The following is a 25,725-nucleotide window of genomic DNA, read 5'->3' on the forward strand; positions in this document are numbered from 1 at the left end:
TTTGGAGTAATTGTAAAAATAAATAATTTTTTCAGTTAATATGATCTAATATATTTTATAATCTCATATATTTTAAAATTTTAAACAAGGGAAGAAGTAATAGTAGAAATATTTTCTGTATATTTATGTGAAACTACATGGTACATTTCTATTAAATTATCCTACCTGTTCTTATTCTTAGAATCCAGACCATTGTCAGTTCCTGTTAAAGCCGTGCTGACCATAGCTGAAGGCTGTAGAAGTCCTGAAGAAAGAATGAAAGAGTTCATTGGAGTAGTATGGAATGCGGTTAAGAGTCTAACACTGCAGGTAAAATGAAAGTTAGAAATACCATGGTTTAATTTCTCTGTTGCCTTTTAATTTTCAGTGTTTTTAAGATCAATAAAAATTTTCTCATTGGTGACACTCACATATACAACCTCACTTTCACAATTTAAATGAAAATTATTGGTGCTCTTTGCAGATTAATAACAAAATGATAAGAAATGCATATGCTGTTCCTGATAGAGTTACAAAATTATGCAGTAATGGTCAATATACCAATAGCATACATATTTCAGTACTGAAATAAAAGCTTAAATTAAATTAAAATGATTACCTAATTATTTTTCCTACCTGACTACATATTAAATATGAAAATATTAATTATAACTATTGTTACTAAATTTTATCACTTTTCACTTTTAAATATACACAATTTAATCTTACTGAATTACACATCTTCCAGATCATGTTTTAACGATGGAAATACACAATTAAATGCTTATCTCCATTTAATAGAAACTGGGTAAGCGTGCTGCAACCATTTTTAAGTTTTCATATAGACTTTTTTCCTTGAGATAAGATATGACAGACTGATAACAGAGGCATCTTTATAGAATTTTATGTGTACCAGACAGTAATATCTAAGTATTGGGACCTTCTACTTCTATTCAAGATGTTGAAAATTGCAGAAGAATATTGCTCTCACCTTATGAAAAACAAAGAGTAAGGTCGATGATCTGCAAAATTATACCAGGCTGCTTCACCCACATAAAGTGCAAGATAATACATATATGCTGTTCTTAGCTGCTAGGTTTGTGGTAATTTGTTATGCTGTGTAGAAAAGTGATCCAAACATCTATGCCTAGCTATAATTCAGTTTGATAAGTATAATGAAAACTTTTAAAATCACTTTTTAGAAATAACGTCTAAAACATATCCAAAATCTGGTATCAGTATGTGAATATGATTAATTCCCATGGTGACCCTTGAATAACATGGGTTTGAATAGTATAGGTCCATTTATACGTGAATTTTTTTTTTTTTTGGATACCTCAGTTCTTCGTGATCTATGGTTGCTTAAACCCGTGGATTCAGAACAGTGAATACAAAGGGTAGACTGTAAAGTTATATATGGATTTTCTGCTGCAAGGGATCAGTGCTGTTCGGGTCTACTGTATTTAAAGTACTGTTTAATACAAGATCCGGTGACTTTGGCAATCTATTACAGCCTCTCTTTTTTGAGTATGATACTTACATAAAATTAAGAGAAGAGGGGGAGAGAGAAAGTATGTTTTGTGATTCTTTGTTATTGTTTTAACTCTCAGCTTAAAGGAAAAATGACTTTGTCCACAGGTTCAGCTGTGTCCTACAGTCTCTGCCAGCCTGAGGCCTTATGCTATTAATATTATCCTAGTAACTCATTTTGTTGACTTAGTTGTATTCCTCTCTACTATCCTCTGATGCATTGGTGGCATCAGATGAGACAGGAAGGTGAGATTCCGTGAATGCAGGAAATATTCAGTGTCTTTACATTGACTTCCCTGGTGGCTCAGATGGTAAAGCATCTGCCTACAATGTGGGAGACTGGGTTTCAGTCTCTGGGCTGGAAAGATCTCCTGGAGAAGGAAATGGCTACCCGCTCCAATATTCTTGCCTGGAAAATCCCATGGATGGAGAAGCCTGGTAGACTACAGTCCATGGGGTTGCAAAGAGTCGGACACGACTGAGAGACTTCACTTACATTGATTGAGATTGATTATAGAAGCAGAAAATAGACAGTACTCCTAAGATGTTGCTGAATATTTATAGTCAATGTTACTTTCTTTAGTCTATAGTAAAAGACTGTATCCTTAGGTTCTCTTTCATTGTGTATCACCCAGTCCTTGTATTAATATTTAACTATGACGCATGATAGAGCAAGCTAGAGTAGGTGTGGTTTTGCTTCTGATGACTGTATTTATTCACTTAACTATATGTAGCTTTTCTTACAATAAAATCTTTAATCTCAGGGGAGATACATTGCTGATGGGAATAAGGGTGATACCTGGGCAGTTGTATCTCAGTTTTATTCATTTTTTCTGAAGTTGTTCAACCTCAGTCTGTATTCTTAGCTTACTCTGGTCTGTGGTCACAAGAAAATAAAGTTTTTTATTTCTTCTTTTTCTGTTTAATGCCTTACTAACCGTTCTGTGCTCCTCTAATTTTACTGATTGATTTAACACATTATTTCTACTATTTAAGTGACCTATGAAATATATGCTTTTTTCCCTGATGAGTAATACCCATCATCTTTTTATGTGTTATTTTGTAATCTTCTGAAAAGAGTAGTCTATGGTATATTTTGTTGTTGTTTTGCTAAATTGTATACAACTCTTTGTGACTCCAGGGACTGCAGCATGCCAGGCTTCCCTGTCTTTCACTGTCTCTTGGAGTTTGCTCAAACTCATGTCCATTGAGTCAGTGATGCCATCCACCACTGCATCCTCTGTCTTACCCTCCTCCTCTTGCCTTTAATCTTTCCCATTAGGGTCTTTTCCAGTGAGTCGGCTCTTTGCGTCAGGTGGCCAAAGTATTAGGACTTCAGCTTCAGCATCAGTCCTTCCAGTGAACATTCAGGGTTGAGTTTCTTTAGGATTGACTGGTTTGATCTTCTTGCTGTCTAAAGGACTGTTAAGAGTCTTTAGCACCAGAATTCCAAAGCATCAGTTTTTCGGCATTCAGCCTTCTTTATTGTCCAACTCTCGCATCTGTACGTGACTGACTACTGGGAAAAAACATAGTTTTGATTACTGTGGACCTTTGTTAGCAAAGTGATGTCTCTGCTTTTTAATATGCTGTCTAGGTTTGTCATAGCTTTTCTTCCAGAGAGTAAGCATCATTTAATTTTGTGTCTGCAGTCACCATCGACTGATTTTGGAGCCCAAGAAAATAAAATCTGTTACTGGTTCCACTTTTTCTCTATCTGTTTGCCCTGAAGTAATGGGACCAGATGCCGTAATCTTAGTTTTTTGAATGTTGAGTTTTAATCCAGCTTTTTTACTCTCCTCTTTCACCTCCATCAAAAGGCTCTTAAGATCCTCTTCACTATCTGCTATTAGGTGGTATCATCTGCATATCGAGGTTATTCATACTTCTCCCAGGAATCTTGATTCCAGCCTGGCATTCGCATGTACTCTGTATATAAGTTAAATAAGCAGGTTACTCCGTACCTAATTTTTGAACGAGTCTGTTGTTCCACATCCGATTCTACCTATTGCTTCTTGGCCTGCATACAGGTTTCTCAGAAGACAGTTAAGGTGGTCTGTTATTCCCATCTCTTTAAGAATTTTCCACAGTTTATTGTGTGGTAGTCAATAAATATAAATACTGAAGTGATTAGTAAGTTAAGATGAGTAACTAATTTGAGCACACATATTTCTACTATAATTTTATAAATAACCGTGAACTTATTTAATTATAGTTCCATCTGAGGTTCTAAATTATAGTATGATGCAAATAATACTTCATGTAAAAAAGGAATAATCCTAATATTATTAGATCTCTAGCATTTTGTCTTTCATATCATGTTTTTCTTTAGCACCGTACCTTAAGTCATTTGTACTCAGGAGTTAGTTGTGTTTTGATTTCATTAAACTGGGACTAAAAACTGGTTGGAAAGGTAGTTTTCTTAGTTTATTTTCTGAGACTCAGTTTATAATAGGTTTTCAAGGCCATCTCTTAATATTTTTCTTCTTGTTTTTAATTTTTTTTTTAATAATGAAAGTATAAGAACACATTTATAGGAGACTTGGAAAAATACAGAGCAAGATTACATATAGTTCCACTATAAATTACAATTTTTTAGTAGATAAATTAAGACTTTATATGGAATTTCAATATCAAACTGTCAGAAATTAATAGGACGAATATTCAGAGAAGTAGAAGGACATAGTAGACCTGAAAAGCACTGTGATACAATTCAAAATAATTAAGATTTATATAATTTTAACACCATAGTAAGATATAAATTCTATTCAAGTTCCCATAGACTGTAAGTTAGGAGACACTGAAAACATATCCAGGGGCATAAAACAAAGTGCAAAAATTTTGTACTCTAAAGGTTTTTAAATTACATAGAGTCTGTTCTCTTATCACTATCAGATAATGTTAGAAATCAATACAAACATATTTTTAAATAACGTTTATATTTTCTAGTGCAATTTGACATTTACCGAGAGATCTTTGACTTAGCCATTGAAACCCTCAGTAAAGTTAGACTGAGAAAAACACATAGGGTGATTACAGAGAAGAAAGATACAGTATTATTAAGTAAAGTACATATTTTATTAAAATTTCATAAAATTTTGTGCTGGTGTCCCTTTTATTTGTTTTTATACCTTATTTCAAAACTCCATATTGTATTTAATTGCATCAAGCAACTTCAGCTGCACACAACAAATTCTGGTAAATTCTCTTTTCATTTCTATTATGACATAGTTTCTAATTCTCCTTGTTATGCCTTCTTAGGTACACCCGTCACTTAAAAATGGACACTTAATTTCCAAAAATATGGGATTTTGTTTAAAGTAACTTTAATATTAATTTCTCATTTTGATACTAACTTCTCTTAACTTTTGATGTCTATCCTAATACAAAAAATTTCTTCCGTTTTGACACCTAACTACAACTTTCTTTTCCGGGCAACACAATTCCTTTGTTTTTTTTTGCTCAGTTTTCCTTCTCTATTCTAGTGAAAATGCTTTGATACCAAAATAAGCTTGTATCGTAATCATTTCATATGTATGAAATACACATATGCAGTATGTTTGTATAGAAATAAAAGTTTAATGTAGTGGGACTGCAGCAGGTTTCTTTTTAAAATTAGGTACTTTGTACTTTTTTCAGAGTTGATGCAGATGTGTACTATAATTTGAGGATTAGTTCCAAGGCCCTATTGCTCTTTAATATGTCCTCCTTTACTTTTTGAGAAAAAAAGTACATAGTTAAAAAAAGTACATACATAGTTTCTGATAAACATTGTATTTCTAAAAATTTCCTGTTGCACATAAGTATTTATTTAACATTCAGAGGCATGTTAACATTTTAGTACCCCAGTATAAACTTGTTTGTTTATTTTTTAAACATCTAGCTGCTTAGTAATACATTATGGAGTGTTCTGTTTCCCTCCATTTATTATTCTTTCATTCATTATCATATTCAGCACTCAATTTTATTATATATTATGGTAGATCCTGAGTAAACAAAAGAAATATAGTAGTTCTCTTGGTCTAGCAGGAAAAAGACAAATATCCATTGTATTGAAGCATCTTGTGGGGAGTGTCTCTTAGATAGATTCCCTAATAAAACTCTTGCCATCCAAAAGAGAAATGGAGTTATCAGGGTAAATGTCATCTATTGAAAAGATTTCTAGGGCAGGCTCTGCCAGGTTTGTGATGAATTTGGATACTATCTCAGATTAATATTTATTGATCTTTAGAATTAGATGACATAATAGCATTCTCCAGATTATAATAGTGATAAAAAATGTATAGCTGTTTGAAGTTTAATTTGGTCCTAAATATTATTTCATGATGATGTAAGTAATTGTATTAAAAATAACCTCATTCTCTCTTATCCATTCCACTAGAAAACTGGTGGCTTCTCTGGTGACTCCAAGAGTAAAGAGTCTGCCTGCAATGCAGGAGACCTGGGTTCATCCCTGGGTTGGGAAGATCCCCTGGAGAAGGGAATGGCAACCCACTCCAGTATTCTTGCCTGGAGAATTCCATGGACAGGGGAGCAATGGTTTCACAAAGAGTAGTTCATTTCTAGCGATTCAGATACTATAGAAAAGTGGACTAGTTTAGTATATCCTTTTTTTGATCCCATTTTGAGAAGTTACTGTAATGGGGGCTAAGAAAGACAGTATTAGGGTTACCTGATTATTTGATGGCTCTAAGAAGATCTTCCAGGTAAAATTCCAAGTGTAAGAAATCTTTATAATATTTGTAAGCCATTAAGTAGATACACAGACATGAACTTGGGTGAGTTTCAGGAGATGGTGAGGGAAAGGGAGGCCTGGTGTGCTGCAGTCCATGGGGTCGAAAAGCGTCATCCAAGACTGGGCATCTGAATGACAGAAAGTAGATACATGCATGCTCCACAACGTAAGATATTCTGGAAAACAGACTCCTCTTCCCGGGATGAAGATACGGGAACTGGATTTATTTTGCTGCTTCAAACAACCAAAAAAGAAATGGGCGAATTATATTGAACAATGGTTTCAAAACACTAGGCAATAAGAAAAGTTAGACAGCAAACCCTGAGAGACTTAAGGTAAAAATCACCAGGAACCAGTGACTTATGCATTTGGAGAATAAAAGGAGGGAATCTAGTTGGTGTTCCAGGTTCTGGTTTGGGTAGATAGTGATGCAATCATATGATAGGAGCAGCATCCTTTCAGGGTTAGTGGCAAATTGAGAGTTTGACTTTACATGTGTATTTGAAATGTGTATGAGATACCCAGTTATCTCTTACACTGAATATTCATAATTGAGTTTAAGGAAGAGATGCACCATATAAATATAATTTTAGAAATCATCTACAGATGGTTAAAACTAGGAGAATTCAAAAAAGTATGTTAAGTTGAAAGAGCAATGGGCCAAGTGAATACCATTTCTAAAGTAGTCGGTAGAAGAGAATGTCTCCTTAAAGAAAACCCTAAACGAAAGATTAGAAATGTTGGAGGAAAGGTCAAAGAGTTCAAGGAGCCATTGTCAACAGTGTCAGATTCTTAATGTTTGCTATGGGCTTTACTTGGCATATTTGCAATATGAAATGGTTAAATTAAGTAATATTTAAGGTATGCACGATTCTCATGTTCTTATATGATTCTTTTAGTTCTTTGGCTTGTTTTGTAATGATGCAGTGCCTTCATTAGCTTTACAAACAATAAACTTAATCTGGTATGTCATTCTGGATTAGTTACAAGTAAAGATATTTCTTTCGTTTTTAATTTTGGCTAAGTACACATATAACATTTACCTTCTTAACCATGTTTAAGTGTAGTTTAGTCTGATCTTCCTTGTTGACTAAGCTTTTTGTGTATAAATTAACATTTAATTAAAGGAGTACTAAATGATTTACGTTTGTATAAATTATTTTGAAAATGATCAAGGCACCTTTCTTACCTCACTCCTAGTCCCAGTCCTGTCTTATACATACCATATACTTAGACATTTTCAACTGTTTGTATATTCTGAAAAACTTCAGAATAAAACTAGATTCTGATTCAATGATCAAAATCTAGGCCCTAAAACTGAGTTTTTAAAAGAGTTGTGTCCACTCTCCAAGACATTTTATGAGCCAAATATAAAAAAGAAAACCCTGAAGTTGTCATCAGATTAAACAAAACACCATAACTTAAAGTCATCAAAGGATTATTCTTTTAATGGAAGTTTGAACAAGTAAATGTGCTTGGAATCAGAGTTTCTGGAAAGTTGATTTTGGAGCCAAAGTTGGTATTTGCTAAGTTCATGTACTTTATTATTTTAGAAAGATGTATGTTGCATTAAGACATCAACAGTATTTATGATAACCTATTTATTTTTCAATGGGAAAAAGAATTTCATACTTTATAATAATTCGATTGTTTTATAGTACTAAATGTAGTCTTGAACAGTTTTTAAAATGAACTTGGATTGGAGGGCCTTTTCAAGATAGATTAGCATAAACTCATTGTTTTTGTAGTTTTCCTCTGTTCACTCACCAGCAAAGTTTCTGTCTATTACGTTTTTGTTCCAGAACGACATAATTGGCAATGGCATGCGGTTGACAAAATAGAAGTACTCTGGCCTAGGATTCACTAATAAAGGAGAACATTACTCTTGTGTTTGCCAAAGTCAGTCTCCTTGACTTTTACATTGAAGATTGCGTTGCTGTCCTATGGCATTTCCTGGGTGTTTTGGCTAGTTTCTGACAACGGACAGCATAATGTCATGGACAGTTTATTTTCCATTTGCAAGATCCTGAGCTCCTTCTTTTGCTAATAATGTTTTATTCCTTTTAGGAGACAACTTCCCACATTCTGTGAGATTTTGGTATGAGTGTGAAAGTCAGATAAGCTAGAACAATTGAATTTTTTTTCCTCCCAGAAAGTTATATATGTATAAGAAGAGATGTAGTAATCATGTTACATGATACACCTAACGCTCTCAAGTCCAGTGAACTTCCTGGCTTATTTGCAGGATTAAATAAGAGTAGATATTAGACATATCAGTTGTCAGTCACATTAATGTTAAAAGTAATCAACTACATTTAATGCTTAAAATTTTGCATAGAAGGCTATAGTTTTATTTATAGACATTGAGAAAGTAACATCAGTTGCATGATAGTTTGTTAGAAAGAGGAAATCCTTATTACAGTCTAGGAATTTTTTTCTTGTCTTCCCTTGACAAGTATTTATGAGAAAAGTATGGAGATTTATAACATTTCACTGTGGAAAAGAAGATAACCAAGGTGCACTTTCAAGGTTTTTAGCTAATGTCCTGAACTGTGTATATTTAAATTTGTACTAAATAAATAGGATATTCCAAATAGTTTCATAATGTATTGTGAATTTATAGAATAGGAAACGGTTTGGGCAGTAGTTTATTTATGTTTCATAGTGCAAATATAATACTACTTATTTTGGTAGTCTCTATATGCATAAATAGCTAAACCATAAGCCAATAGCATTTTAAAATAGAAGGATTGTGAGCGTCTTTTACAAATCCTTGAGAATTAATATATAGATCTGGCATATAGTAGATACTTAGTGTATGTTCATTGACTTTATTTAGCAAACATTTTGGTGACAGTTAATATGTTAACCTTTATTTCAAAGCTGATTTTCCCCCCATATACAGATGAGGAAGCTGAAGTCATGAAAAGATTAAATAGCTTGTCAAAGGTTCCACAGCTAGAGTTGAACCCATCTGGCTGACAAGTCATTTTTATTAATCACTCTACTAGGTTTCTGTGACATGAAATGATGAACAACATGTATTAAACAACTATTTTAATTAACATCATTATCTAGTGCTAATAAAAATAATTGTGTTCCCTTCTTTAACAGTTACTTAGTACCTCTTTCATACTAGGTGCAGTACTGTGTACTGAGACTGTAGCTTGAACAGAATAGGCACAGTGTCTGACAGTATAGATTGTGTGCTCTAGTGAAAATTATGTAAGGCTATTACTAGTTTTAAATGCTGGAACTGTGTCCTTTCTCTATAGTCATGACTTCAAGCTCAGTAAATGGTGACTGTTAAAGAATGCATGAATAAAAGAAAGAAAAACTGAATGAAAATACAAACTGCATTGTTTCTTCATTCTTATTTTTTATTTGAAACTGTGTCCTGAGGAGTAAATACATTCATTCAGAGAACATTTTATTCTATATAAATTTTCTGAATACAATTATCACTAGATTTTTAAGTTTTGAAGAAAGGAAAACATTTGGGAAATAGGAGCATTGTTTTAAAGAGCAGAAAATATGGTATAACATTGTAAAGCATTTATATAAAGTTAGTCTATATGATGGACAGTTTGCTAATTAAAATGCTTATTATGTTAATGCATAAATGAAGCCCGTCTTAGTTTCTTCTTTTTAACTGAGTTGTGATCACAGTTGTAGAGTGCATACATTAGAAAAATCAAAGGTTACCAAACTGTACTTATAGAGGATAGGGAGTACACAATGTCATATATCTTTTTAAGCAGCACTTGAAATTTCAGGAAAAAATAGAACTTGGACCTTCAGAAAAATTGCATGATAATCATTTCACTTATTGAAATAATACCAAATAATTTCTACTTTAGTGGTTTATCCTCAGGATGTGATACTTAGCTATGTAGCCCTTGACCTAATAGGAATCAAAATAGAGGTGGTTCTACTTCAAGAATTTGTAATAATCCCTTCACTTTAACACATGAATGTGTTCAATATTGGCGAAAGAACATGTTGCTACCAAAACTGAAATAAGATCCTTGAAACAGAAAGGATGTTGCCATGGAAAAATGAAGTAACACTCAGTGCAGCTGTGATGCATTAATGAATAGGATATTTTTTTTAAAAGATCATTTGTGTTTGGTGTGGCTCAGAGGGTCCCAACCAGATGGTTTCCATGAACATGATCTGACCCCCGGTTTGAGGACTTCTTACTGGCAGATTACTTCATTTTCTTTCCCTTGGATTGTCAGATCCTTACATTAATGCAAAATTTACTGCTGCAGATTTATATTCACTTACATAAATCACTCAACATTTTACATTAAAACCAAAATTTTAGACATACAGTTTAACAGTTATTTTAAAAGTGTAAAAAGATTTATGTGTTAGCTTTAGTATATATAATAGATGTAACATTATAACAAGTTTGAGCAATTTGGATTATATGTTTTAGTTCTTATCATTAAAAGAATCCCCACAACATGTATCAGTTTTTAGAAAGCTTATTTTTTAATGTTGTTATGTGTATCAGATTAATATACTGTTGGTTTTATATGCATTGCTCAGGTTGTTTTGATTTGATTAAATAATTTATATCTGAATTAGTAGAAACTTAGAATATATTGTGATTATGGAAATTTTGGCACAATTTAAATTTGTTTCTCAAGACATCTATGTATAAATTTGTATACAGTGACATATTAAACTAATTACCTCACATTGTTGAAAGCATTTGTCAACATAGCATCAGTATCTACAATAAAATGTTAAATACTGACCCGTCATTATTTGAGCTTATAACCATAGTTAATGTAGGAGAATATGCTGTCAGTGTGACACTCTAACTTGTGCACTTTAGCATCACTAATGAATTATGTTACATGTTTGAAACAAAATGTAACATATTTGAGACAACATGCACTTCGGTTTCAGAAGTTAGAAATGTGATCTTAAGTCAGTGATGAACTACTTAACATATACATTTTAAAATCATGTAATCTACAAGATTAAATTCTAGAACTAAAAATTTTCATACTGTATGAACCGGTGTACTTATTTTTGTAAATTTTTACTTACATTTTTCTTCACTGAATTCATTGGTTTATCCATGCACAGAAATACTGAAGGGAAAATGAGTAAGTGCACTTATAAGACTGGCAAATTATTTATCATATCAAGGAATTCAGACCTGTTACATACCATGCTCTCACTAAGAAATATATTAACCCCAGGAGTACATCTATGACTGTAGTCTTAGTTATCTTTTGTAAAATATGGTCTCTTTGTTATTTTAAGTTGCTAGACTATCCAAACATTTATCAAGCAAACAAAGTTTAGTTTTTATTAGATAATACGTTCAGGTAATAGCTTTGTATGCCAATTATTTTATAGAAAATTAGCAGGTTATATTTTGTATTTTATTAAAAATAATTCAAGTATGCTACACCGTTGGGGCAGTTTACTAGCCAGGTACAGAATGTTACCTTGTAATAAAGTCAACTTAGACTAATAGGCTTTAACTTAAGCATACCTTTTGAATTAAGTACTCATGATGTACTCAGTTTTTTATTTGGTCTTGCTTAGTCTTACTTTAACTCTGTTAGGGGCTGGAAACCTAAGTAAGTACACTGGGGATAAGGAAGCATAAAAATTTCACATGAAATCACAATTTAGGTAATAAATCAACATATGATAAAAGTAAGGAATAGCGCTCTGATTTTTAAGTCTCCTGAATTTTCTTCATTACTATGTTACTAACGTGTTCTCCTTTAATGTTTATCTAGAGATATAATCTGAGCATTTAAAGTATTTTTTCTTAAATTTCTATCTGTAAAATGAAAGACAAAGGGACAAATTCACATAGAAATAGATGTTTGTGGTTTTTTTATTTTTTAAAGTAAGAGCAGCAAAATGCTAGTCAGCTCTAACCCCTTAGCTGGTGTTAACAAAATGTAATGAACTGCAAAAAAAGTAGGATTTTCTCACCTTTTTTTGCCAGCACATTTTCTAACTCAATCATGTTTCTTGGAAAGAACTGTGGAAAGGCAGCTATGTTTTCATTTCATGTCATTGTGCTCTTTTGATCAAATTTATAGCAAGAAACAATACCTTTTCCAGTGTTTGTCGTATTCTTTAGTAAAATCAACTGATGAAGACATAAGTATGGGACATTTTCTTTTTTGGGCTTGCCTGTGTATTCTGGTAAAGACATTAGGTGATTGAGATTTGTTTATTCTCAAACTTAATCTGATCCAAATATTTTGATTCTGTTTTTCTTTTCTAGCTTGAAGTACAGTCTTGTTGTGTGTTTATCCCAAATGATAGTTTGCCTTCTCCTAGTACAATTGTATCTGGTGACATTCCTGGAACAGTAAGAAGTTGGTACCATGGACAGATGAGCATGCCAGGAACGCTTGCCCTCTGTTTGCCTCAAATAAAGATTGTTAGTGCTGGCCACAAGTATATGGACCCTCTCCAGGAGATTCCGTTTGTCATCCCACGACCCATCCTTGAAGAAGGTACATTTTTATTTTAAAGTCTTCGTATGGTTATTATATTTTATACTGATACTTTCAGTTTTACTGTTTTTTTTTTTAAATTATGCCAGTGCATCTCTAAATCAGTCTTCTCATTGGAAGAACTTAATGGAAATGAACTAAGTGATCTACAAAGTAGTTCTGAAAAGACAGATGTATAAAGTAAATGAACTAAGTGATGCTGTTTATTGATAGCCACACCTTTTATTATATATAGATGAAAACAACATACATATATATATAGACAGAGACTATCTGCCAAAGATTATATGGTATATAGTATAATCACTGAAATGCTAAGCACAAATAAAATTAACTTGAGAAGGAAGTTGTTTTCAGATGTTTGCATTAAGCTGAAGTAAGAATTATAAGTAGGTTTATTTTAACTTAAGCCACTTGACTTACAAATAGATGTATCATAAACACAGAAATTGTCTATGTGTTTATTGTTTACACCATTTATATCAAGTTTGATATATTTCTAGATTACTCATTTATTTAAATAAAGTAGATAATTGTGTGAGGATTGGAACCAAGGCTCTTTCTTTAATAAATACTGGATTTCTGATGTTGCAGTGTTTTCAGTTGCAGGTTCATACCCTTTGAACTTGGATGCATTCATTTCAAACTATGTGAACCTGGAAAAGTTTTGAGTCACAAAGTCAGTAGTGTGAATCTGTATTTTAATAACAAGCCTCAGATTTTTGACAGTGCTAAATAGGTCAACACCTTGTTCATATTATTAGGATGTAAGTGTCTAAATCCGGACATCGTTCAGATTACCACACATATTGTTATTGAAAAGTTAGTGAAGTCTTCAATTTTTTTTACTTTGACTTAATGTTGATTTCTGTCTCCCTTTCTCTGTTGTGATTTCCATTGAAATCTAATTTTGTTAGGTTTATGTAAGCATGATTTTATCCAGAAATTAGAGTTGGTACTTAATGACATGAATACTATTATCATAAAATCATAGAATTCTAGTACTTAGAAGGAACTTAAGAGTTCTTGTGAAGTGCTCTTTGTCTTGATTCTTTCTCTAGCATATTGGGCATAGCTGTTATTTGCTATTCATTTTTGGTTACAGGAAATTCCTTATTATCACAATAGGTGTTATGTGTCCTATTAAGGATATGCTAGCTTCATAAAGTGAGCTGGGGAGTGCTTCCTCTTAAAAAAAAAAAAAACTCTGGAATGATTTTTTTAAAATTGATTTGTATCTTGATTTTTGTTAAAACTCATTGCTAAAATTTCACATATTGTAAAATTCCTCCTTTTAAAGTATATAATTAGATGATTTTTAGTGTATTTAGTTTTTATGCAACATCAGCATCTAATATTAGCATAGTTTTATCACTGTAAAAATAATTGGTACATCATTAGCACTTAGTCCTCTGCTCCCATCCCGCAAGTCCCCTAGGAACTGTCTTTCTATGAATTTGCTTGTTTTAGACATTTCATGATTGGAATAAAAAAACTTGTGTTCTCTTCTGACTGGCTTCTTTCACTTACCGTAAATTTCAAGGTTGATTCATGTTGTAGTATGTATGTCTTCATTCCTTTTTATAGCTGAATAAAAATTCATTTTATGAATATACCACATATATTCATTGATTATTTGATGGACATTTGTGTTGTTTCTACTTTTTAGTGATTATAAATAATGCTGCTATGATCATTCTTGTACACTTTTTGCATGGACGTATGTTTTAATTTCTATTCAATTCCATTCAATTCAGTTGCTAAGTTGTGTCCAACTGTTTGCATCCCCATGGACTGCAGCATGCCATGCTTCCCTGTCCATCACCAGCTCCCGGAGCTTGCTCAAACTCATGTCCAGCGAGTCCGTGATGGCATCCAACTGTCTCTCTCTGTCACCCCTTCTCCTCCTGTGTTCATTCTTTCCCAGCATCAGGGTCTTTTCCAGTGAGTCAGTTCTTCGCATCAGGTGGCCAAAGTATTGGAGCCTCAGCTTCAGCATCATTTCTTTTAGATGCATATAGTAGAATTGTTGGGTCATTTGGTAACTCTGTCCTTATCTTTGAAACTGATGGACTATTTATCAAAATGTCTGTTCCCTTTTGCAATCCCACATCAGAGAATGGAGGTTCTAATTTTTTATACTGAAGTACAGTTGATGCACAACATTAATTTATCCGTATCTGTGTCACCACTTATTATTATGGTATTGTTACTGTCTTGTTTCCAGCCATACCAGTTGCTATGAAGTGTTATCTCATGGTTTTGATTTTCATTTCCCTAATGTCTGATGATGTTGAGCATCTTTTCATGTGCTTATTGGCCATTGTAGATCTTGTTTTGTATTTTCTTCTTATATTCAAATTCTTTGCCTACTTTTTAGTTATTTTTCTCTTTATTGTTGAGTTATAAGAGTTCTTTATATATTCTGATATCAGACCCTTAATAAATATGTAACTTGCAAATATTCTCTCCCATCCTCCCAGTCTTTTCATTATCTTAATTAATGTTTGAATTTAATTATGTAAATAAAAATGTTTCCTTTATACTGTTATATATGTTAATTGTAATTCATTTATCCCCTGCTGTTTTGGAAATTATCCCTTAACTATTCTTTTTCTTTTTTATATTAGAAATTAGCACTTTTTGATTAAAGTCAACTCTAGGTCTAGAAATCTTAACTTGCATATTTAGTGTATTAAATTATGCATTAAAACAAGCTATTTACTGTGCTTCTGAACACACACAGGTCTGAAAATACTTGAATTCATTCATCCTATCTGGATTAATAGGCTATCATTTAAAGAATAATTGCTTGTATTTATTGTGAGTATATAATCAGGACAGGGTTTGGAACACTTACTTAGTGCAGAAAAGTGTTAGTCGCTCAGTTGTGTCCCACCCTCTGCAACCCTGCAACTCTCTGCAACCATGGACTCTAACCACCCAGTCTCCTCTGTTCATGGAATTCTCCAGGCAAGAATACTGGAGTGGATATCCATTCTATTCTCTGGGGCATTTTCCCCATCCACGGATTGAACCTGGGCTTTCTGCATTGCAGGCAGGTTCTTTACTGTCTGAGCCACCAGGGAATCAAGAGTCAGATAGTGAATGTTTTCAATTTTATCCATTTCTTGGTCTTTTTGCCACTTCTGAACCCTCTTTTGGCATGCAGAAACAGCCATAGACAATAAGTCAATGACTGTGTATCTGTGAAGCTTTATTTATAAAATCTGATAGTCAGATTCGGTCTTGGGCCATGTTTGCTGACTCTTGAACTAGTGCCTTTCTAGACATGCCTTCTTATAATTCAATCCTCTATCCTATGGCAGATCATTTTCCATTTGCCTTTTTGTGATGATACGTGGTTATCAAAGTGAATTTTGTTTGAATATTTTTTAATTTCACTAGATATATAATTTATATATCCAGATTTATTGCTAGGTATGTAATTTCTTATTATTTTAGTCCAGCCTATTAAAGATACAGAGGCTTTCCTTGTAGCTCAGTTGGTAAAGAATCTGCCTGCAATGCAGGAGACCTGTGTTCGATTCCTGGGTCAGAAAGATTTCCTGGAGAAGGAAATGGCAACCCACTCCAGTATTCTTGCCGGGAGAATCCCATGGACAGGGGAGCTTGGAGGGCTACAGTTCATGGGGTTGCAAGAGTTGAACACGACTTAGCAACTAAACCACCACCAATTAAAGATACTGTTGTGCTGACTCTTTTGCTTTTCATTGTCCTATTGAGAGATCCACTTGCAATTTATGTTTCCTTGAAGATATTTTGTCCTTCCTTCTGGCAACTTTAAAAATTTTTTAAATCTTTGTGTTTTAAAGTTTTTATATTGGTGTCTATAAAAGCCATAAAGATTTCTCCAGGTTTTCTGGCATGATCTATTCAGATATTCAGTTTAGTTCAGTTCAGTCACTCAGTTGTGTCCGACTCTTTGTGACCCCATGAATTGCAGCACGCCAGGCTTCCCTGTCCATCACCAACTCCCGGAGGTCACCCAAACTCTTGTCCATCGAGTCGGTGATGCCATCCAGCCATCTCATCCTCTCTCATCCCCTTTTCCTCCTGCCCCCAATCCCTCCCAGCATCAGAGTCTTTTCCAGTGAGTCAACTCTTCGCATGAAGTGGCCAAAGTATTGGAGTTTCAGCTTTAAAATCAGTCCTTCCAAAGAACACCCAGGACTGATCTCCTTTAGAATGGACTGGTTGGATCTCCTTGCAGTCCAAGGGACTCTCAAGAGTCTTCTCCAACACCACAGTTCAAAAGCATCAATTCTTCGGCGCTCAGCTTTCTTCACAGTCCGACTTTCACGTCCATACATGACCATTGGAAAAACCATAGCCTTGACTAGACAGACCTTTGTTGGCAAAGTAATGTCTCTGCTTTTGAATATGCTATATAGGTTGATCATAACTTTCCTTCCAAGGAGTAAGCGTCTTTTAATTTCATGGCTGCAGTCACCATCTGCAGTGATTTTGGAGCCCAGAAAAATAAAGTCTGACACTGTTTCCACTGTTCTCCCATCTATTTCCCATAAAGTGATGGGAACCAGATGCCATGGTCTTCGTTTTCTGAATGTTGAGCTTTAAGCCAACTTTTTCACTGTCCACTTTCACTTTCATCAAGAGGCTTTTGAGTTCCTCTTCACTTTCTGCCATAAGGGTGGTGTCATCTGCATATCTGAGGTTCTTGATATTTCTCCCAGCAATCCTGATTCCAGCTGGTGCTTCTTCCAGCCCAGCGTTTCTCATGATGTACTCTGCATATAAGTTAAATAAGCAGGGTGACAATATACAGGCTTGATGGACTCCTTTTCCTATTTGGAACCAGTCTGTTGTTCCATGTCCAGTTCTATCTGTTGCTTCCTGACCTGCGTATTACCTGTGTCTTATTCTTTCTCTTATATATTTTAGAATTTTTCACTTTTTTTGGCTGCATCATTCTTGTATCTTCTTTATACTTCTGTGTTTTTTCTCTTTGACTTGATGACCTGCATTCTCAGTAATTTCTTTGATCCTTCATTTCATTACTTTTTTAAAGTTGTGTCTGATACGCTGTTAAAGTTGTTCATTTAATTTTAATGAGCTAGAATTTAACTGTATCATATACAAAATTGTGCAATTTTTAGCACAGCTTGGTACATTTTATACTAAAGCTACTCATGTTGCCTACATCTAAATCAAGATCAAAAATATTACCGATGATCTTCTGTAGTCCCCTGAGAGCCTCTTTTTCTTCAGATTTAACCTATATCTTGATACCTAAAACCATAAATCAATGGGAAAAATGGGACAGTTTCATTTATGGTTTACCCTAACGCTTCCCTGGTGGCTCAGAGGTTAAAGCGTCTGCCTCCAATGTGGGAGACCCGGGTTCAATCCCTGGGTCAGGAAGATCCCCTGGAGAAGGAAATGGTAAACCACTCCAGTATTCTTGCCTGGAGAATCCCATGGACGGAGAAGCCTGGTAGGCTACAGTCCACGGGATCACAGAGAGTCAGATACGACTGAGCGACTTCACCTTCACCTACCCTAACGTTGTTATCATAGTGAATTGCATGGAAGCCTTGTGTCCTGTTAAGTTCTACACTGCAAATTGGTCTAAGGCTTTGTCTTTATCTGCCTTAGTGTGAACAGGAGAGTGTTCAAATTTTACCTGTTTAGAAATGCCTCAGGCTATTTGTTTTGCTTATCTCTTAATTTCTGGCTTCTTCTATTCCCTGGCCTTAATAATCTTTACTATTGGGAGAAGCTTATTAATGATTTTATGGAGTGTGTGTACTTGTGTGTGTTTATGTTAACAGATGTGAGTTTTAATCATGGTATGTGTGGCATAGTAACATTTTATAAATACATTGATTTTCATTTGTTTTTAGTGCAAAAGTCATTCAGGGCACTAAATCTGCCATTGTTTCTGGAAGTAGAATCCCCCAGTAATTTAAAGATGTTATGACAATATTATAGCTTCCCCCCCCCCACAATGGATTTTATGAAAGGAGTAATATATATGCACTACTGTATTATTTGGTATCTCTTCAATACTCATTTAAAATCCTTCTTTCTATAACACTCCTGCCAACTTCAACTGTTTGTCCTTTTTATTTGATAAATTGTTTTATTCTTATCTTGTTTTTCCAATATATTATGAATGAGTTAAGAACTACAGAAATCTCCCTTTTTAAAGCATTTGATGTTATTATATTCTGTGATTCTTTTTTCTAGAATCTTAGTTTATTTTCAACTTAAAAAAAATCATTTACCAGATGGAGAGAACTAGAATCAAATAGAAACTTCTAAAGTCTATTTTTCATACTCCCTAGGAGACTACAGAGTGACTACATAATCACCATGGAAACCTAAAGTAGAAACAATTTTTTAACCACCTGGTTATTGCATTGGCCTACCCTACCCTGAAGAAAGGAGATTATTTCAAGATATTTAAAACTTTTTCAGATATTAGAAAATTATAGATACTAACTTCTTATGAAATACCACAAATATGTTTTTTTCATTTTAAAAGTTGTTTGTAAAAATATTTGCATAGAACCCTTTGATGCATATGTGTAAAGAGTACTTTACTTTGTATCTTTGTATCTGTGCATAGATGGAGAAAGAATCCGGAGGTCTGTTCATTTTCAGTTTTCAACCAGTCCTGGTTTCAGTGTCACTCTGCATTGTCTTTTTCCCAACATATTTGAGTATTAGAACCTGTTGAATGATGGATGTCATGAATCAGATTGAACCTTTATAGTTTATTTCTCTGTGCCTCAGTCACTTGCTATATTTATAAGTTAAAAAAAAATCCATGTTACACATCTGCTGTTTTGTCTTCTGTTCTCATCCTCATTTTGATTTATAATGCTATTTTTCTCTTTCACTGTCAATTTCCTGGTTTCAGAATGTAGATAAATCTTTTCAGTCATTCATGTTCAACCACATACGGAATGTGTCTAAATCTATATACCACCCTCCAAATATACTCCTTTCTAGTCTCTTCCACTGTTACTCTTGTTTCATGTTCATTTTTGTTCGGCCTTCCCTGGTGGCTCAGACAGTGAACTATCCGCCTGCAATGAGGGAGACCTGGGTTCGATCCCTGGGTCAGGAAGAACCCCTGGAGAAGGGCATGGCAGCCCACTCTGGTATTCTTGCCTGGAGAATCCCCATGGACAGAGGAGCCTGGCAGGCTACAGCCCATGGAGGGGTCACAAAGAGTTGGACACATCTGAGCAACTGAGCACGGCATTTTTGTTTAATTGGAAGGGATGATGCTAAAGCTGAAACTCCAGTACTTTGACCACCTCATGCGAGGAGTTGACTCACTGGAAAAGACTCTGATGCTGGGAGGGATTGGGGGCAGGAGGAGAAGGGGACAACAGAGGATGAGATGGCTGGATGGCATCATTGACTCGATGGACGTGAGTCTGAGTGAACTCTGGGAGTTGATGATGGACATGGAGGCCTGACGTGCTGCGATTCATGGGATCGGAAAGAGTCGGACACGACTGAGCGACTGAACTGAACTGAACTGTTTTTTGATAAATGTAGTCAGTGGATTTGGTGGGGGTCTGGGGGACATGGCACAGGGGAAGATAAGAAAACTGGGGGCAAGGAGATTAGATATTGCAGCTAGCTATGATAGTTGTATAAAAACATGACTATTTAAACCAGAATGGTGGTGGTAGGAATGGATAAAATGGGAAAGAATAGAGACATAATTGAGATTAACAAAAAGTTGGCTCAACTTTGTGACTGTATTAGTTATAGATAGTGAAAGAGAAGTAAATATGTAGAATGACTCCATAGTTCCTAGCCTGGATATCTATGTAGAAGTTTGTATGGTTAATATTATGATAATAAATAAAAACATTTAGTTTTGGATGTGAAAGATGGGAATGATGAATTTAGCTTGGTGCATACTGTGAAGTGTTTGTGGGACATTCAAGTAAATGTATCTAATAAGCCATTGCATATTTAGGTCTGGAGCTCAAAAGAGGAATCATTGTTAGAGATATATAATGTGATAGCAGGGAAAATGATGAAAAAAGATGTCATCACCTGAAGTCACTTATATAGAGAGAAATGTATAATCCATATAGAAAAAGGGGAGAACAGTAATGTTGACTGAAAAGGAAAAAGAAGACCGGAATTCTCCAGGCAAGAATACTGGAGTGGGTTGCCATGTCTTCCTCCAGGGGATCTTCCCAACCCAGGGATGAAACCAGGTCTCCCAAATTGCAGGCAGATTCTTTACCTCCTAAGCCACCAGGGTATCCCAAGATGAGGATTAAAAGATGTGAAAGGAATTTGACAGTTTTGGGTGATTGGTTTGTCTTACCATCATACTTTCAGAGGACTAGTGTTAATGCAAGTCAGGTGATAGTGCCCTAAGGACTAAATGGAAAGTGAAAAACTATTAGGACGAATTTATAGTATCTTTTAAAAAATATTTGAGAAAGAAGTTTACGTATACCGTGATATTCTTTGGTTGTAAACAACAGAAACCAAATCAGGGTAATTTAAGCAAAAATGAAACACTGATTCATTGCCTATATCCCACTATAGAAAGCAACTTTGGATATTTAGTTAAAATTTTGATATTTCATCACCATTTGACTAATGATTATGAAGACCAGGGTCTTTATAAGTTCTTCATTAAGAAGAAATTTTATTTCTTAATCTTTTTTTTTTTTTTTAACTTGTAGCTCCTGCAAAGTTATTTTTCTCTTCCTCTTTGTCTTTGGTGTTCCTTGGTTATCATTCTGGAGTGCTAAATTTCTGTTAAAAATTTTATTTTTGAAACTAGTGTTTAGATTCAAAATACAGTGATCTAGTTAGTCATTAATTATAGAGTAGATCGTGCAAACATAATGATCATATGAACATAATGAAAAAAAAAATCCTTTAGCATTACACGAAAAGATGACCAATAGAATGAGCAAAAGGGTTCTCATTAAATAGACCTGAGCCTTCTTCTATACTGAACTTAGACTTCTAAAGTTTAGAATGTGGAACTGTTTGTTGAAATGTGTCATCTGATTTCAATTGCCGTGGAAGGGAGAGATGATTGCTAATATAGCCAGATCCAATCTGTGTAGGGTGCTTGGGTCAAAATCAACATCTTGGGTTTCATTAGAGAGCATTTGCAGTGAGGCTTGCAGATGTAATTTGCTACATCCAGCTCACACCTCTGAGCAGATGGGTTTCTACCCTGTGCCTAGCAGAAGTTTGTGTTTCCTTCTTCGAAGGAGTTGCCTGTGACTTTATTAAAATATTTTGACAGACTTGGAATATTGAGATCATTTATAAATTAAAACTCTGCTGTTGTTGGATTTAGTGAGTTTTAATAAAAACTGATATGAAAATGGAAAACATGAGAGCTATTTTTCTGTGTAATTCTGGTCACCTCAGTGGTTCATATGTATTGTTACAATATAGATTTTTTTTTAAATATCATAGTTTGATTATTGTAATTTCCACTTATTCTGAAAGATGGTGATGTACTATTGCAATAGTTTTTTTTTCCCCCAGCTTGACTCAATAATTTTGACTTTAATTCTTAAACCTTATGTAAATGAGATGGCCTAGGGAAAAGAGAAAGCCCAGAAAAGAGCTATAGATTTGTTCTTGAGGATGTTGTTTTTAAATAAATTTCTTGGAAGGCCATCCTGTAGGTATAACAAACGAAGTTAAGCTGTTGAGCTGCCTAAACATATTTAATATAATTGCTACAGACATTGTTCTCTTCTCAGTAGCTCACATTCATCAGTAACTCACATTCATCCTGCTCAATCTTTTGTTTACCTGGGGATTCTGTGACTTTTAAAGGCCAGACAAGGAACCTTACTTTATTTGCTGTTAATCAATTTTGCATTTCCATTCATACAAATATTTATTTTAAAAACAAAAGCCAGTATGGCAGATCTATTATCCTGCTCACCTTTTAAAAATAAACTGTAAAATTTATAGCCTTAAGATCTTAAAAATACAGTTTTTGAGTGATACCAAGGTAACATTCTAATTAAAGGGAATTTTTAAATTGAGATACAGTTGACATACAAAATTATATAAGTTTAAGGTATTCATCATGCTAATTTGATATATATTGCAATATGATTATCACTGTAGTGTTAACTAACATTTCTATCAGGGCATATAATTATCGTTTCTTTTTTTGGTGAGAATATTTAAGATCTAGTCTCTTAGCAACTTTGAAGTGTGTAATATAGTAATGTTGACTATAATCACAATGCTAGGCCTTAAATCTTCAAATCTGTTATTTACAAGTTTGCACCCTTTAATTCTTCAGTATCTCTCCAATTTCCTCACCCTCCAACCCCAGGTAACCACCATTCTTCTATTTCTATGAGTTCGACTTTGTAGATTCCATATGCAAGTGATACACAGTATTTGTCTTACTTTGTCTGGCTTATCTAACAGCATAATGCACTCATTAAAGGAAATTTGGATAGCTAGTAACATATATAGGTGAAAATTAAAAATAAATAAAAATCACTTGATAATTACTTTTAACAGTTTAGTTTTGTTAATTTCTTCCCATTGTCGGTTTTTTCTTTCAACTTTCGTGATATATACACATATAATATTCATTATGTATAATGAAGGACAGTGTCAAAGGATGTTCGAACCACCAGACAATTGCACTCATCCCCCATGCTAGTAAGACTATGTTCAAAATCCTGCATGCTAGGCTTCAGCATTACATGAACTAAAAACTTCCAGATGTTCAAGCTGGTTATAGAAAAGGCAGCGGAACCAGAGATCAAATTGCCAACATTTGCTGGATCATAGAGAAAGCAAGAGAATTCAGAAAAGTTTAATTGACTACCTTAAAGCCTTTGTGTGAATCATGAAAAACTCTGGAAAACTCTTAAAGAGATGGGAATACCAGACCATCTTACCTGTCTCCTGAGAAACCTGTACGTGGGTCAAGAAGCAACAGTTAGAGCCTTGTATGGAACAACTGACTGGTTCAGGATTGAGAAAGAAGTACCGCAAGGTTGTTTTTTGTTACCCTGTTTATTTAACTTATATACCCAGCACATCATGCAAAACACCGTGCTGAATGAGTTACAAGCTGGAGTCAGTATTGCTGGGAGAAATGGTCAACAACCTCAAATATGGGGATGATACCACTCTAACGGTAGAAAGCAAAGAGGAACTAAAAAACCACTTGATGAGGGTGGAAAAGGAGAGTGAAAAAGCCAGCTTAAAACTCAATATTAAAAAACAAACAAACAAAGATCATAGCATCCAGTCCCTTCACTTCATTGCAAATAGAAGGGGAAAAGGTGGAAACTGTGACAGATTTCCTCTTCTTGGGCTCTAAAATCACTGCGGATGGTGACTGCAGCTATGAAATTAGAAGATGATTGCTTCTTCACAGGAAAGCTATGGCAAACCTAGACAGTATGTTAAGAAGAGAAGACATCACTTGGCCAACAAAGGTCCAATATAGTCGAGGCTATGATTTTTCCAATAGTCATGTATGGATGTGAGAGCTGGACCATAAGGAAGGCAGAGTGCCAAAGAATTGATGCTTTCGAACTCTGGTGCTTAAGAAGAGTCTTGAGATACTGTTGGACAGTAAGAAGATCAAACCAGTCAATCTTAAAATAAATCAACCCTGAATACTAATTGGAAGGACTGATGCTTAAGATGATGCTCCAGTACTTTGGCTACCTGATGAGAACAGACAACTCATTAGAAGAGACTCTGATGCTTAAAAAAATTGAAGGAAAGAGAAGCAGGTGACAGAAGATGAGATGGTTGGATGGCATCACCGATTCCATGGACATGAACTTGGGCAAACTATAAGAGACAGTGAAGAACAGGGAAGATTGGACCCCAGCTACTGTCCATGGGGTCACAAAGAGTTGGACATGACTTGGCGATTGAACAAACAAATAATTATTATATTTATTATACAATTAAGATAATAATGCCTGAGAAAAATATTCAGTCATGATTTTGCTTTTACTATTTTATCATGAGCATTTTATATGTACTTAACATTTTTAATCTATTAAAAGTAAGAGAGTTTAGACTTCAGACTTTCACTGTTAAGTATGATGGTAGCTGTGAATCTTTTAAGATGATTTATTTATTTATTTGGTTGCTCCAGGTATTAGTTGCGGCATGCAGTATCTTCAGTCTTTCTTGAGGCACACGAGATCTATAGTTGTGGCATATGGCACCTAGTTCCTTGACCAGGGATTGAACCTGGACCCCCTGCATTGGAAGCTCAGAGTCTCAGCTCTCAGCAACCACTGGGCTGCCAGGGAAGTCTCTTGCTATGGATTTCATAGATGCCCTTCATCAGGTTGAGAAGAATCACTTTCTTCTCAGTTTATTGAGACTTTTTATCATGAGGTAGTTTGGAGTTTTACCAAATATTTTTATGAATCTAATGAGATGATGTGTCTTTTCCCCCCACTTTATGCTATAATGTGATATATTTCATTAATCAGTTTTGCATAACTGATTAAACTAATCTTGGATTTGGTGATATAGACCATGTGGCTGTAGTGTGTCATCTCTTCATATGACACCAAACATAGTTTGCCTTTTAATTTTTTTAATCTATATTCACAAAGGATTTTAGTCTACAGTTTTCTGTCAGTGTCTTTGGTTTTTGTATAGGGTAATACTGGTCTCATTGACACACAGTGAAGTGAAAGTCACTCAGTTGTGTCTGACTCTTTGCGACCCCATGGACTATACAGTCCATGGAATTCTCCAGGCCAGAATACTGGAGTGAGTTGCCATTCCCTTCTCCAGGGGATTTTCCCAATCCAGGGATTGAACCCAGGTCTCCCACACTGCAGGTGGATTCCTTACCAGTTGAGAACGGTAAAGTGTCTGCCTACAAAGCAGGTTCGATCCCTGGGTTGGGAAGATCTCCTGGAGAAGGGAATGGCAACCCAATCCAGTACTCTT

At 34.6% G+C, this 25,725-nt stretch overlaps 1 protein-coding gene across 30 annotated transcripts in view; it reads left to right on the plus strand.

The window, feature by feature from the left end:
- Window positions 1-25,725, plus strand: part of VPS13B (vacuolar protein sorting 13 homolog B) — an 805,974-nt gene that overhangs the window by 359,707 nt on the left and 420,542 nt on the right. For all 30 annotated transcript variants that reach the window (XM_086336078.1, XM_086336091.1, XM_086336075.1 and 27 more), the window contains 2 exons: window positions 182-309; window positions 12,519-12,753. In XM_086336078.1, coding sequence (XP_086192204.1) covers window positions 182-309; window positions 12,519-12,753 — 363 coding nt within the window. The remainder of the gene's footprint in view (window positions 1-181; window positions 310-12,518; window positions 12,754-25,725) is intronic.

The sequence above is a fragment of the Bos grunniens genome, chromosome 14 (genome assembly GCF_055505025.1).
Source record: "Bos grunniens cultivar Pamir isolate PY7600 chromosome 14, Bosgru_T2T1.0, whole genome shotgun sequence".
Lineage (NCBI taxonomy): Eukaryota > Metazoa > Chordata > Mammalia > Artiodactyla > Bovidae > Bos > Bos grunniens.